Source organism: Protopterus annectens, chromosome 9.part0 (genome assembly GCF_019279795.1).
Source record: "Protopterus annectens isolate FY-2018-M chromosome 9.part0, PAN1.0, whole genome shotgun sequence".
Taxonomy (NCBI): domain Eukaryota; kingdom Metazoa; phylum Chordata; order Ceratodontiformes; family Protopteridae; genus Protopterus; species Protopterus annectens.
This window is the reverse complement of record NC_056743.1, coordinates 873,179,484-873,199,996: the sequence shown is the minus strand read 5'-3', so window position 1 is coordinate 873,199,996 and position 20,513 is coordinate 873,179,484. Positions and strand designations below refer to the sequence as shown.

The 20,513-nt window shown below is 38.1% G+C and overlaps 1 protein-coding gene across 5 annotated transcripts in view; it reads left to right on the top strand.

Annotated features, from left to right (window-relative positions):
* ARHGEF25 (Rho guanine nucleotide exchange factor 25) overlaps positions 1-20,513 on the top strand; it is a 1,549,554-nt gene that overhangs the window by 1,240,513 nt on the left and 288,528 nt on the right. For all 5 annotated transcript variants that reach the window (XM_044083599.1, XM_044083598.1, XM_044083600.1 and 2 more), the window contains one exon: positions 15,716-15,785. In XM_044083599.1, the coding sequence (XP_043939534.1) occupies positions 15,716-15,785 (70 nt within the window). The remainder of the gene's footprint in view (positions 1-15,715; positions 15,786-20,513) is intronic.

The window sequence follows — 20,513 nt, the reverse complement described above, 5'->3', positions numbered from 1 at the left end:
AGCTCATTACAATACAGAACCACCTATTTTTTCTCATCCATTACTAAGGCAGTACCTCAAAGGGGCCAAAAACATAAGACCTCCAAGGAGAGCACCAGTACCTGCATGGGACCTCAACTATGTCTTGGAAAAACTCACACTGCCTCCATTTGAGCCAGCCTCTGCAGCTGATATAAAATTCTTATCCTGGAAAATAGCTCTGCTCCTAGCAATAACCTCCACTAGAAGAGTCTCAGAGTTACAGGCACTCATGGCTGTGGAACCTTTTATCATTTTCCATCCTGACAGGGTTTCTCTGAGGACAAACCCTACATTTATGCCTAAGGTAGTGTCCAGTGTGGCCCTTAACCAAACAATTCATTTGCCTACTTTTTATCCAAACCCACAGAATAAGGGTGAGAGAATTCTGCATTCTTTGGACATTCACAGACAGCTATGTTTCTACTTGGACAGAACCAAAGCTTTCAGAAAGACTGAACAACTTCTAGTGGCATATGCTGCAGCATCACAAGGAAAGCCTATCTCAAAACAGACTATTTCAAAGTGGATAGGCCATTGCATTCATTTCTGCTATTCACAGCATGGCAAATCAGTGCATAAGGGCATTAGGCCACATTCAACCAGAGCAGCAGCCACTTCAGCAGCCTTCCTCAGAGGAGTACCAACCAAAGACATCTTAGAGGCTGCAACTTGGAGTTCAGTGCATACTTTTACAAAGCACTGTCACTTACCTCTCTACTCTAAATCCAGGGCAGGCTTTGCCACTGCAGTTCTGCAGGGCCTGATAGCCTCTCCTAATCCTATTTAGCACCAGCCACCCAACCTTAGCTTTGGGATTCAACCCAATTGTAATGACTGCAACAGTGAAACACGATGAACATAGTACAGTTGTGTACTTACCATAAATGTAGATGTTCGAGTGTATTCACTGTTGCAGTCCAGGTTACCCTCCCACCATCCCCCTTTTTTCTTTGCTGGGACCTGTCTGTACTTTTCTACTCTATACAACCTATGTGGTATATAAAACAAAGCGAAATGCAGCTGAAATCCACGGATAGTTTAATCACGAAAAACACTGAGCGCTGAGCGCTTTCACCAACAAACATGCAGGTTTCATCAGAGTGATAATACAATGGAGCAGCTTGTCTTATGTACTTCACTTAAAAACAATTAATCAATTAAAATATCAAAACTCATTGCAACTAATTATAATTTAAAGTCAACCAGACAAAAGTAACCACACTTTTAGTATATAGAGTGTAAAATGCATCAACTACTTCAGTTTTGACCAAACAAATCATGATGTCAATAGCAGGAATTATACAATTAATTGACTAAAATGTATATAAATATAAATACAAACTTACTAAAACTTTTAATAAGCTAATAATTTAATAATTTAATACTAAAAACTTTCATAAATATTTACTAAAATTTATGTTAAAAAATATGTGTTAGAATGACAGTTGATGTTAATTTTAAATAAATAAATGTGTAAATAGTATAAATAATATGCACAACATTAACAGTTAATACAATAAGATTTCTAAAAACTCTATAAAAAATTATTTTTATATACATATTATATATTGTGTGAATTTAATTTTAACTTACTAGTAATAGATATATGCTCATTAATTCCTGGTTTACAACTGGCATTCAATCGTAACTGCCATAAACATTCCTTTAATTCAAGCAATGCATTAATATCCCCTTCTTTAGAAATATTTTGGGGTAATCTATCTATTACAAAAAAGATAAATTTCTTAAAATTTGTACATGTTGTACTATGCACATAAAGCGAGTTTGTTGATTTTTTATTTTTAATGTCTCTATTGTGTTCTGCAATTCTCTCTTTAAGCTTCCTAATTGTCTTCCCAATGTAATATGCTGGACATGATAAACATGTAGCTATATAGACAACCAGTTTGGTGTTACAATTAACATGCCCAGGGCATCTGATAGTGCGATTGTACCCTTTTATAGTAACATATGGTCCATCTCTAATAAATCTACATATTTTACAGAAACCGCATTTTTTCATATTTGAATTTTTGTATCGAGTTTCACTTTCAAAGTAATCTTTTAAATTTTTTCCCCTACTATAAACTATCGTAGGTTTAAGACCTATTTCTTGCAAAATTTCACTCTGGTTGGAAAATACTTTTTCCCACGTTTCTTCAACTATGTTTTTCACAACAAGTGAACTATTACTATAAGGTAGTATCATAGCAGTCGCTTTTGAGTTGGTTTTGTCAATTTTTACATTCTTATTTACTAAACCAAATTTTATTATGGGTGGGTACTCAGTTTTTCTCTTACTTATCACCTCTTCCTTTATATTCAACAACAAATTGTTGGGGTAACCTCTTTCAATCAACATTTCCATTAAGTAATTCATTTCATACTCAAATTTGTTATCTTCACTAATCATCCTTGACAATCTTACCATCTGCCCCTTAACTAGATTTCGTTTCTGAAAGGCCGGATGGCAACTTTGATAATGCAAATATGAGTTTGAAAATGTTTTTTTCCTAAAAATGTTTGACTCTATTTCGCTACCCTTTTTGTATATTTTAATATCCAAATATTCAGCACTTTCTTTATCAATATTATATGTGAATTTAAGAAATGATGTAGTCTTGTTAAGATAATCTACAAATTCATCTATTTCGTCCTGACTACCAGTCCAAAACAGCAATATGTCGTCAAGAAATCTTAAATACAAATCAATATTGGACCAAAAAGCACTATCAAGAACATATTTTTTCTCCCACATAGCAAGGACTAAATTAGCATAAATGGGGGCACACCTTGCCCCCATAGCTACCCCTGAACATTGTTTGTAACACTCACCTCCATGCTTAAAAAAATTGTTATCTAAAACCATTTCCATCATTTCAATCATAATTTTCCGCTTAACTATGTGCATTTTACCATAAAACTCCAAGCTACCTTCAAATAGTTCCAACCCTTCTTTTAAAGGAATAACAGAAAACAAGTTGACTACGTCAATTGTCACAATAAAAATATTGTTTAAATTAGTCTTATTATATTCTTTAAGTTTCTCCAAACAATGCCAAGAATCTTTTATTATGTGTTGTATATTCTCAGTCAATTCACCACAATTAATATCAATATAATGTGCAATTGCTTCTAACTTAGAATACTTGGCAGATACGATCGGTCTAAATGGTGGGTTTGAAATTTCTTTATGTATCTTCGGAATTCCGAATATGGAAGGTGTCACCGGAAATTCAACCAATAAATAGTTATATTCCTCCTCAGATATTGTACCATCTAACCGCAATTCATAAAGTTGCCAGTCAATTTTTGTATATGCCTTTGCAATGTCATAATTTGATATAATAGTGTATGTGTTCTCATCATTCAACATATCAGTCATTTTATTTGTGTAATCTATGTTGTTCATAATAACTACACCTCCCCCTTTGTCTGGTTTCATAACCCTATACTTGTTAGATGTACTGATCTCCTTTAAACAAAATCTTTCAGGAATAGTAAGGTTGTCACTTGTATAGTAACCTTCTTTCCATTTTTTCCTTATTTGTACTTCACAAAACATCTCAAACAAATGTATTATAGGGTTATTTGGGGGAATAAAAGTGCTTGATCTCTTTAAGGTAAACTTCCTGTTACAATCGATTATTTCTTTTCTTCCCTTAAAATACATCTTCAAATTCAATAATCTAATATATACCTTTAGATTTAACAAAATTTTACCCAAATCTGGTTTAAAATGGGGAACAAATTTGAAGCCCTTCTTAAATAATGATAAGTAGTCACCTTGCATACATTTATCTGTATAATTATAAACCGAAAAACCACCTTCGGTAATTATTGTGCAATTCAACTCATCGTTAGGGCTTAACAGAGCAGTATCTGGTTCGTTCGAAAACAATCCAACATCTAGTACATTTTTATCAATTATGCTAGTGCCTATATCAGGCAATATATCAGATTGTACATAATTCCTTATATTATTATGTGCATCATTTTCAGAAATGTTCTCATTGTTTTTCCTACCATCAATGCCTAACAAGAAAACATCAATTTGATTCAATATGCTACTGTTAGTAGCATCGCAGTCACCAGTGTTACTTGTATGTACATTATTATCTACAATAAAAGAACCACAACTAGTAGTGTCCAAAAAATTCTTAAATTCAACAAAATCAGCAACCAGGGGTTGAAAAGTTAATAATAATGGTGTACTGACTTGAATCTCCCTCGGTTGCTGTTTTGGTAACTGTTCTGATGGTAATTGCGACGCTGCTCTTGATCTTGATAACGCTCTTTCAAGCGTTCTGATCTGCGCAAAGTTGGTTCTTCTAAAAAATGTTCTTCCGAGTTGTCATGATTTCCAAACTCCATATTTGGCGTCTGCACGTGCTTATCATATAAAACAGCATCCCTGTAATTTGTTCTAATGTTTGAAACATTTGAGACATTCCTTGTTTGTATACCACAAACTCTTTTATAATCTTTAAAGTGAGCGTATGCACAATTATTAAGGTAATCATTCGAGTCCCTGTTGATTTTCTCATTTTTGTGGTCAAGCCCATTACTAACATATCTATTCATTTCCTGTAATATGTTGTCAATTTTGTATCTACTATGCTCATATAACATGTCATTCTTAATACTTTTGTCCAAAATAGTTAGACTTTCACTTAGTTTAGTCAGTTTGTATTTATTATTTTTAATAATCAATTTAACTAACTGTTTTCCTGTATTATCAAACAATTTAATTAATTCATCAAAACACTCACTGTCTTTTTGAATCCAAATGGTACCTTAAAACCCTCAGCCCCTTTGGTACCTGGTTCAACTCCAACGACCTTTCTAGGCAGCGTTGTCCATTTGTAGTGTTTTATACTTTTTAAGGTGTACTCAAAATCAGTGAGCTGCTTACTCATAGATCCCAAGTCCTGGGCGTTAAATCTTTGATCAAATTTCGGTGCAGAAAGCAATTCCTGAATTTCATACACCCTATTTCCATGTCTACTGGCCATTAGTTCCCTCACCAGCGTTGGAAGCAGAATTCGGCTTTGAGATGACGTGCCCGTTGTTTCCTACTATGGTACGTTCTCCATCTACGCCAATAGAATCCTTCCGACAATGCCTGGCTGTTGGGTGGCTTCTCGAGTGTAATGTGAGAATACGTTCTTCACTATCAGATAAAGAAATGTTAAAGTTGGCGTCTCTTGTAGTACTTTTATCAAGTACCTCCACTCCATTTTGTTCTTTAAGAACAGCTAACATACGCTGCGTTATCTTCAATTGCTGCTGCAACAACTGCTCCATCGTAATGACAGTTCGTTTACTCAATCCAAACAATTAGTTTATTACAAAATCGAAATGGATTAACCACCGCTAACCCCAGTTGCAGATCACCACAGTAACCACGAAAAAAACGACGGAAGTTAAAACTGGTAAATAAAACAAAGCGAAATGCAGCTGAAATCCACGGATAGTTTAATCACGAAAAACACTGAGCGCTGAGCGCTTTCACCAACAAACATGCAGGTTTCATCAGAGTGATAATACAATGGAGCAGCTTGTCTTATGTACTTCACTTAAAAACAATTAATCAATTAAAATATCAAAACTCATTGCAACTAATTATAATTTAAAGTCAACCAGACAAAAGTAACCACACTTTTAGTATATAGAGTGTAAAATGCATCAACTACTTCAGTTTTGACCAAACAAATCATGATGTCAATAGCAGGAATTATACAATTAATTGACTAAAATGTATATAAATATAAATACAAACTTACTAAAACTTTTAATAAGCTAATAATTTAATAATTTAATACTAAAAACTTTCATAAATATTTACTAAAATTTATGTTAAAAAATATGTGTTAGAATGACAGTTGATGTTAATTTTAAATAAATAAATGTGTAAATAGTATAAATAATATGCACAACATTAACAGTTAATACAATAAGATTTCTAAAAACTCTATAAAAAATTATTTTTATATACATATTATATATTGTGTGAATTTAATTTTAACTTACTAGTAATAGATATATGCTCATTAATTCCTGGTTTACAACTGGCATTCAATCGTAACTGCCATAAACATTCCTTTAATTCAAGCAATGCATTAATATCCCCTTCTTTAGAAATATTTTGGGGTAATCTATGTGGTATATTTGCTTGTAGATGAAGGAAAAGTTGTTTTTTGTGCATGCATGCTTATTGGCATAATTTAGCCTACCATTTTAGGGGCACCTGACATCTGGGGCAAGAAAAACTGAAGAAAATGGCGTTGGCTGCATCTTTTATACCCCTGGCACACTGACGTCAGGGAGGAGGTGACCGCAACTGATGCCGGACCTAGACTTTGGAACTCGGCCCGACTGCGGGTAGCCTGCCAGCAGGATAACCCAATTGTAATGACTGCAACAGTGAATACGCTGGAACATCTACATTTATGGTAGGTATATAACTGTACTTTTGTTTTCATTGCATATATATGTGCAGTTTGTTTTCATTGCATATATAATGTGTATTTTTTAAATACACTTATTTCCAAACAGGATTTGTGCTGGCTCTTTTTTCGTTTGTTCCTCTTTAAAAGGAACCTTGACGATTGGATGGGAGAAAGCAAATTCACCCTGGGGATCATGTCAGTCGCCCTGCTAGACGGGTCCAGGGAAGTAAATAGTGTGGGAAGAAATAGCCAGCGAATTGTTTTGGCTAGGCTTGTATAGGCCCTAGGGGCAATAGCCTAGTACCAACCTATGAACCTATAAGTATATATAGGTAATCTCTACAGCCCTTTTCTGGATTAGTATTTTGTTTAGTTTTATCATGACCTTTCTGATGCTGTCTTTGTCTAAAGAAGGTCATGCTTACAGAATCTAGTGGACTTCTTTGAAAAGGTCAGTAAGGCAGTGGATGAGGGGAAAAACTGTGCATACTGCCTACCTAGATATTACCAAATTATTTGCTACAATACCTAACTCAGACAAGTCAACAAATTTACAGAACTAGGTATAAAACCCTCTATTACATACTGGATAGCTGGCTGGCTCACTGATAGTACCCAGGAGGTTAGACTAAGTGTGGCCATCTTCACAAAGAGGCCAGTTACCAGTGGAGTTCCCCAGGGCTCTGTGCTAGGCCCAGTCCACTTTTGCCTCTACTTCTTGGAAGTCAAACCCAATGTCAAAGTCTCTGGCTAACCACATTTCACAGATGACTGCAAACTCAGAGCAGTCATTGAACCCCCACCCCCCCCAAGATGAGAACACCTTCAGGAAGGTCTAACACAGACAAACACGCAGTGTCAAAGCCATGGCTTAAAACTCAGTACTAAGAAATGTATTATACAGTACCTTTTGGGAAGTTGGCCACCCTGGGTAACTATCTTATCAATAAAGTACCCCTAAAATTTGATTCATTAGTCAGGGATATGGGACTTTACATCGATGTTAACCTAGCCTTCAGCCAACATATGTCCAAGGTAGTAAGAAAATCCTTCTATATTGCTGAACTTATAAGCAAGGGCATGGCTTCTAGGTCCAGAGAGGACATCATTCCACTGTAGTCGCCCCTCATCAGACCCATCATAATGCCCCCTTTGATATGTACCTGACCAGATACACATGCAGCAACTGTAATGTCCACAAAAGTTCCTTACAAAAAGAATAGAGAGAATAAACATAAACACAGTGTTCTACCCTGATCTCCTCAAAGCTTTGTCTCTTTAATCAGTATCGTACACTTTTGCGAGGTGATCTTTGCCATGCATTCCTGGACCCTGTTTTGATGAACCTTTCTCATAGCCACAAAAAAGCAGCAGCAGAACTACTAAATTAAAAGATCTAAATTTTGCTTGTGACATAAATAGGACATGTTGGAGGGACAGATGTATTTCTTAGAGAATTCCCATTCTCTGGAACAGACTCCTCATCCATTCAAAGCAGGGTTCCTCCCTGTCCCTGTTTAAGCGCAACTTGGATCAATGGATGGGTAATTGGAAATTCAACCCTGGTCTTGTGCCTATGTCTCTGGTGGACAGAGGCAGTCATTAAATTGCCCCCTATATAAATCAAATTTGTGGATCACATTTGGGTTGCACAGCTAAACTTGTAAGACCTCTAGTGGCTGTTAGTCTAGTGTATACTTATGAACGTATGAAGCTGTATTGTCCTGGATCCAATGTCTGTCTGTCTAACTTCTGAGTACATTAAAATTCTGTAATTCAGCAGAACCCAGCACTGTGTCATGACCCAACTGACCTAAGTTCAGCTAGTGACTCAGGCAATGGAAGAGCCAGGTGGAGAAGAGTGGGAGTGACCTGGTCAGCTCACCATCCTGGGGGCAAGGAACAGTGGTTTCAGTCAGCAATTTTCCACCAAGTGAGTGAAGACTTGCTCAGCAAAATGCCATGACTGTGGATGTGGCTTGGAGATCCCAAATCAATAACAGCAGCCTTCATAATGTGAGGGTGAAGGCATATACAAGCAAAGGGAGGATGTAAGATGCCCTTTGGCATGAGTGCTTATGTCAGAAAATTAGCTGTGATGTAAAGATGGGAAAACGTTATTCTGGAGAGTAATGAGTTTAAAGATAATATAAAATTCTTTCGTAGATTTGTGGATGACCTTTTCTTGGTCTGGGGGGACTCGATTGATGAATTTTTAACTTTTGTAGAATATATTAACACCACTACTAGCTTTTTGAAGTTCACTGCAAACTACTCTTATAGGGAGGAACATTTTCTGGATGTCACTGTACTACAAGATTCATTTGGTTGTTTGAATGTTAAGTTATTTAGGAAGGAATGTCGTGTTAATAACTTTTACGAAGAGACAGCATGCATCCACAGTTCATTTTTAAGAATGTAGCACAAAATCAATTTTTAAGGGTATCCAGATAAAATGCTAATGTTGATGATTTTACTAAAGATCTTAATAAGACAAAAGATGAGCTTGATGAAAGAGGTTATGAACCCTACCTGATTAATCAAGGTATGCAAACTGCAACGAAATTGAGACAGAGCAAAGCTATGCCTTATTTTTCTAAACATAAGGCAGATAAGAAGAGTATGAAATATGCCCAGAATTCGCAACCCCTTAGAATTTGTTTTAGCTACTCTAGGAATGTTAAGTATTACACTAACATTATTAATAAAAATTGGAGTATTTTAACCTCTGATATGCAGATTAATAAGTACATAGGTGCATATCCACAGTTTACTTTTAAGAATCAAAAATCATTACGCAGACAGTTATGTTATCCTAAGGAGCAGTTTACATCAAGTACTATTAAAGGTACTAGACCCTGTGGCAAGTGCAATTTCTGTAGTTCTATTGATACTTGCATACATTTTCAGCATCTGGATACCAGTGAGACTTTTACTTTTACTATTAATGCCAGATGTGACTCTCAACATATAGTTTATCTTGCCACATGTAGAATTTGTAGGAAGTTCTACGTAGGCAAAACTGATAGATTTCTTAGAGATAGGATTAGGGAACACTTGTACCATATAAGGAAAGGTAGTTCATTTAATGCTCTTGCCAGACATATTAAGGATACTAGTATGCGACATATTTTTTCATTTAGGGCCATAGGAAGGATATTTGAAAACATAAGAGGAGGAGATATTAAGACACAAACTGAAGCTTTAGAGGCTAGGTGGATTATCAGGTTAAGGGCAACAAAGGGACATGGCTTAAATTAGCATATTCCCTTAAGGCCCACACTGAAAAATAAACCTTTACATAAATGAATCATTTTTATGTATATATTATAAATGTATTTTTAAATGTGTTTTTTATATATGTGTTTCATACACACATTATATTGTTTTTATGTTTTTCTATATATTATATTTTAAGTATAATATGTCTTTAAAAACTTTTAATTGAAGTAATTGGATGATTAGTATAAATAGAGATGCAAGTACCTTATGTTAGTACACCTGAAGAAGCCTATTTGGTGAAAGCGCTTGTGTCCTGTGTTTTATATTAAGCGTTTGTACAGCCTGGAGCCTTACCTCTGTTTTTTTGCTGAATGCTCCTTCAGGCGGAAAGATTGGTCTGCAGGCCAAAAACTGGGAACTCATTACCCAGGAAAAATGGGTTTTAAATATAGTGTCCCAAGGATACAGATTTCACTTCCACACATTACCAACACCAAGCAGGTGGCCAGATCTACACCTAAACCAGTGGGCAGAGGCCCAAAATCAAGTACTCTCTCTCTTAAATATGGGGGCTATTCAGTTGGTACCAGAAGAGGAAAAGGGACAAGGTTTCTATTCGAGACTTTTCCTGGTACCCAGAAAAGACAATACATGGTGTCCTATCTTGGACCTTTCTACTCTAAACACCTTTCTGGTGATTCCAAAATTCAAGATGCTGACTCTTCACCAGCTGCTTCCTTTGCTAGGCAAGATGCATGGTTAGCAACACTAGACTTAAAAGAAGGATACCTGCACATCCCTATCCGGGAGTCTTGCAGAAGATACCTACACTTCAAAGCAGGCTACATGCACTATCAGTTCGCTGCACTGCCCTTTGGCTTATGTACTGCACCCAGGTTATTCACAAAGTGCCTAGCTCCAGTCATTGCATTTTTCAGGCAAAGAAATATTCAAATATACCCATACCTGGACAATTGTCTAATTCAGGCAGAAAGCCAGGACATTCTTTTGAATCATCTGGCCTTTGTTCAAAGGGTACTGACTTGTCTGGGGTTCACCATAAATGAAAAGAAATCACACCTGGTACCCTGTCAACAAATTATATTCCTGGGAGCAAGCTTGAATACAACTTGCCAGATGGCTTTCCTCACGCCAGCGAAACTGATTCATTTGACAACCTACTTCAAACAAGTGGCCACAAAAACCCAGCTATCTGCAAGGCAAATACTGCAAGCCTTGGGCTTCATGGCCTCCTGCATTCTTCTAATTCCATATGCAAGGCTGCATATGAGGAAACTACAATGGTATCTCAAAAGCCTATGGTGTCAACATTCACAGGACCTAGAAGCAAGGATTCCTATCATACCTTGTCTACGCCTTGAGTTCCTTTGGTGGGCAGAGGCCTGCCACCAAAACAGGGACTACCATTCACATTACCCCCTGCTGCCCAAATCTTAACAACAGATGCATCAGACTATGAATGGGGGGCTCATCTGGCAGGGAAGTGCATTCAGGGCAAATGGAACCCAAGTCAAATACACCTGCACATAAATCAAAAGGAAATGTTAGCTGTACAGAATGTTCTGACAGCCTTCAAGGACCACATTCTTCCAGGACAACTAATGGTAAAGACGGACAGCGCCACTGTCATGTGGTACATAAACAAGCAGGGGGGTACACATTATTACCCCCTCTGCAGACTAGCCATGGCATTGTGGAGCACAGCCTTGAGCTACCAAGTGAATCTACAAGCTCAATTCCTGCCAGGAAAACTAAATACACTGGCAGATGGACTAAGCAGAAACCTCATGGACCCACATGAGTGGAAACTGGAAACAAGGATTTTCAACATGTTGACAAGCAAATGAGGGAGCACAGATATAGACCTGTTTGCCTCCCCCCAAAACCATCAACTGGACAAATTTTGCACAAGGATTCCCCACAAGCTAGCTTGGAAAGTGGATGCTGTATCCTTCAGCAGGAAAAACCTATCAGTATATGCCTTTCCTCCTCTGCTCTCCAAGGTACTGCTAAAGATCAAACAGGACAAGCCAATGACGATTTTAATTGCACCAGACTGGCTTCACCAACACTGGTACCTACTCTTGCACAGTGTGTCACTCTTGGCTCTGTGGCACTTGCCTCAGACTCCTTCTCTGTTGTCTCAGCAGGAGAACCAGATTCTGCACCCTCAGCTGCAAACTCTGAACCTAGCTGCCTAGTTAATTACCTAATCTCTCCTTTACCATCCCTCAGTAAATCAGTGATGGGTATCATTTTAGAGGCAAGGAGGCTTAGTACTAGAAAATCTTATGCTGCAAAATGGAAAAGATTTGGTGTTTGGAACCAATCTCAAGGAATGAACACAGCAGTGCCCAATTTACCAGAGATTCTACAATACTTAACTGAGATGCTTCACAAGGGCCTTTCTTTTTCCTCCATCAAAATTCATACCTCAGCAATTTCAGCTTATTATAGCATAGAGCCTCCTCTCATCTTCTCTCACCCACTGCTCAAGCAGTTCCTCAGAAGGGCCAAAAATGTAAGGCCACCCAGGAGTGCTCCTACTCCAGCCTGGGATCTTAACTTTGTTTTGGAGAAACTCACTCTTCCTCCTTTCGAGCCAGCTGCTACTGCAGATTTCAAATTTCTTTCCTGGAAAACAGCTTTCCTTTTTGCAATCACTTCTGCAAGAAGGGTATCTGAATTACAGGCCCTTATGGCAGTAGAACCTTTCATCATCTTTCATGCGGACAGGGTGTCCCTCAGAACCAATCCCTCCTTCATGCCCAAGGAGGTATCCAGTGTGGCTCTTAATCAGTCCATTCATTTGCCTACCTTCTTTCCTAACCCACAGAATAAAGGGGAGTGGATACTGTACTCTTTAGATGTGCACAGACAGCTTAGATTCTACTTGGACAGGACTAAACCTCAAAGGAAATCTGAACAACTGCTTGTGGCATTTGCTGCAGGGACAGAGGGGAAAGCTATTTCAAAACAAACCATTTCAAAATGGATAGGCCACAGCATTCATTTCTGCTATAAGCAGCATGGAAACCCTATCCCACAGGACATCAGATCCCATTCAACCAGGGCTGCATCTACCTCTACAGCCTTTCTCAGGGGCATCCCTACTAGGGACATCCTAGAAGCTGCTACCTGGTGTTTTGTACATACTTTCACCAAGCATTATCATTTGCCAATTTTCTCTAAATCCAGAGCTGGTTTTTCCTCTGCAGTCTTGCAGGGCCTTATTGCTGGTCGTAATTCTATTTAAATTCCTCCTCCCAACCTTAGCTTTGGGAATATACCCAAAAGTAATGACTGCAACAGTGAAACACGAAGAACATAGTACAGTTGTGTACACTTACCATACATGTAGATGTTTGAGTGTATTCACTGTTGCAGTCCTGGTTACCCTCCCTCCAGCCCCCTTTCTTCTTTTGGCTATACCTCTACTCTCACTTACTATGCTCAAAAAGCTTTTTGGTTTATTTGCTTTTTTGTTGGAGGTATATCCTTGTATTTATAGATTTAATTGCTTCCTATTAGAGGGTCACCTGACATCTGGGGCAAGAAAAACTAATGTAATGGCGTAGGCTGCATGTTTTATACCCCTGATGACCTGATGTCATGGAAGAAGGGACAGCAACCGATGCAGGACCCAAGACTTTGTTAATCAGGCCGAATGAGGGCTACTGCATGCAGATAACCCAAAAGTAATGACTGCAACAGTGAATACACTCGAACATCTACATTTATGGTTAGTGTACGCAACTGTACTTTCTTTTCGTTAAAAGGTTTCTCTCCCTTATTGAAAGAATTGGCTATCTTTTCATCAGGCTGTGGCTTGCTTTGCTGACTTCCTTTCCTGATTTGTTTAACATTGCTTCCTGTGTTTCCTTATAATTCTTAATTGCTGTGTAGTTATCTGGCCTTTGAAGTCACCTCATTGGAGAACATCACTGTTTACCATGCTGTCTGATTTATTGTTTCACATAAAAGCTTGTTGCATCTGCAGTGGCAGTTTGAGCATGCTTCCATTGTTGTTCCAAGCCACCATTATGCCTTCATTTTTGAGGTACTGCTCCATTACACAAAGTTGTGCTCCATTATGGAAGGTCGTGGTCTTGGAATTTAGGCATCTCATGTTTGGTTGACTTTAAGATGAAGATGAACCACACTGAGTTGTGATGTCTGGTTTCAGTTGACTACTACCTTGCAGAAGTGACATGTCCTCTCCTTCATTATGTGAAAACAATAAATCTGGTACTGCTCTTTTTTTGAATGGGTTCTGGTACTACCTGCCTACTTTCACGAGTGATCCTCTTTTTTACTGTGGCTGAAGCAAAGAAACTCCAGTTAAGCTTTGGTTTAATACATTCTTCAGTTATGCTTTCATCTTTCACATTTGGGATGATCTGTACACAACCTTTCTGTAAAAGCTAAGTATTCTGCAATTATCTTTTTGAATTGGAACAAGTATACCAGAAAGTAGCAGGGAGACATGTCTTGAATGCCATTTTGTGGTCTTTCTGAAGCTCATTACTTGTTGTGAAGAAGCTGAATGTTATGAGCTTACAGCTGATTTGAAAAAGTAGGGGCTGTAAATCAATATATAGGCTACAAAGCTACGATTGTGACCAAGACTGGCTCTTAAGGTGGTGGGTCTTTCCTGAGACAGAGAATACAGTATATTAAGGGAAGTGCCAAATCCAGAAACTGGTGGATTCATGTTTAGAAAGTGACTGCTAGTAACAACTGCAGTATCTCATTAAAGCTAAAATCAGATACCTTAAATACACAGATGAGAAGGAATAGGCACCGGAACACAAGAGACAAGCTTCTTCAAGCCAAATCCACAAATCCACAAAGCGATGCTCACCAAACGTTAAAATGATGATCAAAACCTTTTATTTTACCAAAACAAGTTACATGAAACGCTAAACACAATCTAAATCTAAACTAAATCACAATGGTTTTACATTTAAACGTAGACTGGCGGGTAAGCCAGTGTTTGTCTGAAGAAGTTTGGACATTGGTCTAAACGAAAAACGCTGTTTAGCGTTTCACGTAACTTGTTTTGGTAAAATAAAAGGTTTTGATCATCATTTTAACGTTTGGTGAGCATCGCTTTGTGGATTTGTGGATTTGGCTTGAAGAAGCTTGTCTCTTGTGTTCCGGTGCCTATTCCTTCTCATCTGTGTATTTACGGAGTTTGCTGTATTCTTTCAAGTTCCTAAAATCAGATACCTGCCAGAATGCAGAAACATGGCAACATCATCAGCCTATGAGTTTTCATTGTTCCTACTATCCATTGTTATATCTGCTACCATTTTTACAGACTTAAGTTCTATTTTATGAGAGAGAGAAAGAGAGAGAGAGAGAGAGGCTCATAAACTAGTTTCTGTCCTGAAATGAGGGCCTCAGTTTTGCTTGGTGTTTGTACGTGATGGTTTCATCTCCCCCATGTACAGCTCAGAGAACTGGACCAAGTCACTTAGAACAAGCTGCCAGGTATGATTTTATTCAATGCAAATTTTTCTAAGTCCATTACTGTTACTTGTCTCATAAGTCTGACAAGTCTGTAAACTGGTACCCTGCTTTAAACATGGCTGTTGTTAAGGTATGTCTATAATACAGATTTATGGTAGCATTTTAATCAGTAGTAACAAGACAGAAGTTCCATGATATTGGTGCAGTGATTACTGTAACAGTTGTGTAACTCTAGCCCTTCTAATGTGTAGATTACATTAAAAAAGAGCTGTCCTTGCTGTGGCTTAGAGCGAATGAATATTACTTGTATTTTATGGATATGTTACCCTGGCAGTAACAATGTGTTACACAGAGTCCAGCTGAGAAACTGTTATTATAAATACTGAGACCTGCCGGGTTTGAATCTGCTCAGGCAGCCTGCACTGACAGCCTTCCTACAGCTCCCTGCTGAGTGATGTAATCCAGTATTTCCTAATATGCATTTTTACATTTCTTTTAAGATGGTCTATTATTTGACTTTCCAGCTATTTTCTTGGAGAACTTGAGAAGTGCATCGAGGAGCCGGACAGACTAGCCACGCTGTTTATAAAACATGTGAGTTTCTTGGTCCTGTTCATTCAATATCATGATTTTCTCCAACTTTTTTCAAAAAAATCTTGTTTGTTTTTACAGTTAAATGGTTGTCCAATGCTCTCTAACTGAAACATATTTTAGAATTATTAATGGACATTTAACATACATGATGTCAAATACCACATTGATGCAACCTTTTCAATTAAATTACATATGCCTTTTACTTTTTTACCTTGACAGTAACTATGTGTAATGTCTAGTGTTAAAATGCAATCTTATTTGTAAACTATGGGAATATTTTCATCAGAATCTGTTGCATGTTGTTTCAAGTACAGACATCGTACTTAGTTCTAACACCTTTCCTAGGAAAAATATAATGAAACTTTCAGATCATCCTTGGAATTCAGTGAGATGTTCACCACCAGCTCTAATTGGCAAATGCAGATCTGTCAATTAATGTAATGTGATTGTGAGAATCCCCAGTTCAGGTAAAGCTGCTTCTGGGAACATCTCATTAGTAGCTCATTACTATGCCTCTGAAATGAATACTTTAAAATCAGACTTGTCTGTGCTAGTATTCTTCTTACCAGCCAACTCAGTACAGATGCACAGCAAACTCATAACATGCCAGTGCGTACACACACACACACACACACACACACACACGTATATCCATGCAGCTACAAGCAAGCAACTACAGACATGCTCACACTCATGGAACCACTTACTCACACACCCGAATGTGTGCATACACACACAGATTGTCTATACTTACCTCCCACAGTGTTACCACCTAAACATAAGTACACGCATAAATCCATTCAGCCAAATTCATGGCCCTACAGACATGCATAAATACAACCATACATGCATAGACAGACATGCCCACAGCTTCACCAAATATAGCTATAGTCACAGTACAAGCTATGACAATTCCATAGTGCTGACTGAGTGTATGACACCAAAAGACTGCATACACTTTTTTCCATGTGAAAAAATGACTCCACTGAGCTATCCTGCTGCTGCCACCATTTCTGGGGAGAGCACGTTGCTAATTTTCATTAGCCCTCCCACATCCCGCCACATTTGCATGCAGATTCACCAGAGAGACCACTCTCTACGCTGTGCCACTTCCAGAGTAAAGCTGCAGTGGGATAGCAGTCTGTTAATTCCTTGGGCTTTCCATGATGTGGAAGCTTTCCACGGAGAGGCTTCTGCAGCACAACTAATCTTTCTGAATCCCAGGATGCATCCCTTATGAAACCAACAATTAAGAAATCAGAGGTCATCTTTGAGTCAGGGTCTCTGTCATTGTGGTAAAAAATAGTGGTGGGCCATCTAGTCACACCAGCTACGTGTAAGCCATCTCTGCTTTCAGTGTTGCTTTCTGTGGCAGGACATTTCTTGCAGAACAAGAGTAGAAGTTCTCCTCATTCTAAGCTAGTCATTCTGGATTTAGTTATACACTGGTTTAAGAACCTTCACTGTACAGGTTTGCTTACTTTATTAGTCTGAAACTAATTAGGGCGTCACTGTAATGGAATAAAGGAGGGCTAAGGAAGGGAATAACTAAGAGGAAGCTTAACACTTTGATGTTAACACATTTCCTGAGCGTTACTGGTAAAAGGAATGACACGTGCAGTAACACGTTTGGCAGAGCTGTGATGGCTGGCTGTTTCCCTGGGCAATCCCACAATGGATGCTCCTCTCCAGAGTTGAGGACCATAACAAACAAGTTGAGAACCAAACTAACAAAATCTTCCAGCTCTAGTCAAAGAACTACTGTGTTGTAGCTAGCTCGTTGCTGCATTTACTAACACATATGTAGCAGGCAGTGTTTAGATGATATAAATGATTACCAGCAATCAAGATCACTTGGCAGGAGACGATCAGCACCTCTTCTACTTTGACAATCACACTCCCTAACAGCTTATGTCTTTGACCTTTGAAATTTGGTACCAAAGAAGGTTTTTCAGGGGAGGGTGCCTTCAGTATACTAACCAGTTAACTTCTGAAACACAGCATTCGTTAACAAAAACTCTTTTGTGTATTTCCCTTTGTTACTTAGAATAATACCATTTCTGTTGTCACTAACAAAATGAGTTTGATGGTACTCTGCCCAGATCTTGTTTAACAGAATTAGAAAACAATTAAAAACTAACTGTGTTTCTAGCAGGAAAGACAGCTGTGGGTTTTACTGTGTAGGTATAATCCACTTAAAATGTGGTTTAAGAATCTGAATTATGTCTGCATGAAAAAAATGGCAGACTTGGCTGAAATTGGGGCAAGCCCTCTGTACCTCCTTACTTAATGCAACATGGTTACGCAGTCTTAGGAAAAGCTAAAAAAATAATTGTTTAAATTGCTTAACTATGTTTTGGACACAGTACAATGCACAAACACTTCAGATACCATTGGAGTCTGGTTCATTAAACAATATCTTTGCCACTGAAAATGAAGATTGGACTCAAGTTGTACTGCTCTGGAAGGGAGATGCTTTAACATAATACTGTAATGTTATAGCAGTCTTAATAAGTGCATACTGTTATGAATATTAAGTGCATACTGTTATGAATATTATCAGTGATAAAGGGACTAAAAGATAAAGGTAAAATCCAAGTAATACTGTCCTTGTGTGGCATATGAAAGCCAGGTATAGTCCTAACTCTAGAAGTATGAGTGAAATCCATTACAAGACTTGACAAATTGGGGAGTGCCCACATTTATACAAAAATCTAGTGTAGACCTATGCCTAATATCTTGAGAGTGCACACATCATAAAGACTCCCAAGGGATTTTTTTCCAGCTTCTCTGATACATTTTAAAATATGGGAAATCTTGAGATGAAGAATGAAGAAACCTGCATTTGATAGACATTGTTTTGTTTTGATAAGGTTTAAAATGGGTACAGGCTGAACAACTGCTTACCCCCTCCCCATGCACATGCTAAGGATAAATAAGCAGCAGCATTCCTTCACATTGTAGTAAACAAATGGGAATGTTAACAAAGGCAAAGAATTTTTCTTAGAATACTAGTTGAAAGCATTATTGTTCATTGGAAAACAGATTATACCATGAAAATGTTTTTTAGCTGCTTTAAAATTATAGAAGACATTATAAGTACACATCTAAAACTGTTTATAGACATACACAGCTGGTAATATTATGGAGCACTTTCTTTTAAGTAAAATCCAATATTGGCTGAGGAGGCAGGAACATTTTTATCATTGGGTAGCTAATGTCCCATAACATTTTCAAACGTGGCTGCTTTTAACCTGTTTTCTAGCTGTGTGTATGCATGTGTAGTTAAGCAGTGCATTGCAGGTCATGTTTGACTTTTGTGTCTGAGATTAAAAGCCCCTCTTCAGAAGACTGTTCATTTGTTCACTTCTCGGGGTACTTATAGTATGACAGACTGCATGACTGATGCCATTTTCTATCTGATAAAGTCATCAGTGCTGTGGCTTCATTGGATGTGACTGTGATGTGATAGCTAATCAGGAAGAGCCAGTACACAGTATCCTGACCAATCACATGTGCCATGTAACAATACTACTGACAATGCTGTACACTTAGGTTTGAACATTGCCCTGCAAGGTGTTGCCTCACATAGCCAGGATTTTACTGTTACATGGGAAATCTTTTATTTTAGGGCAATCTGTACCCTTGGAATTAGCTACATAGACACCCACCATTGACCAACCCATTATAGACCCCACTTACTCTTATCTCATGAGGTTCAGTCTTCAGGGGGACCCAAACACTTTTTCTCTCCATCATCAGTTATTATTAGGATTGGTAACACCATCTGATGCTGATGTGTATGAAACTTAAGTCTCACTTTGATGCTGTAACCTGGGGATGGTGTAGTGCTTTTTGTAACAATACATAGTGAGAAAGAGCGGAAGTCATGGGATATGGTTAAGCCCCTGTCAGAAAATGCATTTCAAAGTGTTATTTTCAAAGCCATTTGGAATGCTGGGTGTACTTTATTAAGTTTCAAACACATGAGCATCTGGTGAGTGCTCCTTTACTTTATAGTAGAGTATTCCCTGGGCCAGGACCTTTCCCTTCAGGAAATGTGATCTGACAACCATTAGGTGAGGTAGCTTATGGACTTTAGCCTAAGTCCCAGTAATGCCCAACATTCAAAGCAGTGATCTGAGGCTAAAACCTAGAGGAAAAGCTCACATCCATTTTTCCCTGCTTTGGACAGGGGTGTGTCAAGTGATGATACTTGTTCCTACCCATTCCCTATGATCTAATCCTGTCAGGCATGTACAATGGCATGTTATAAGGTCACTGGCAAAAAAGATATTATCAGCCTGCCTCCCCATACAACCCACACAACCACACGCACATACCAGACCCTTCCACGCAAACTCAGCCATTTCAAGGTGCTTGAATCGTCTCTGCTCCACCCAGCTCTCTCACTTAACCATTCTCAAACCTATGTCAGCATTGTAAACAGAAGTACAACCTCTTCACTAGTGCACCATACTACAGAGGAAAGTCCTTAGAGACAAAAAGGGACCAAGAGGTAGGTGCAAACTAAAAAGTTACTGTGAGTCATCTCTTAAGCATTTGTTTTCTGCCCTTCATTTCAATATCGATGAATAAAAATGTTTTATTGAGTGGCACTCATTATTTGGCTGACTTCAACAAGAATTGAATATAAATGTTTGGAAAGTAAGTTTTTTTTTTTTTAAGTTTCCTTCCTTGTGCCTGTTGTAACTGTCATTCTTAGAT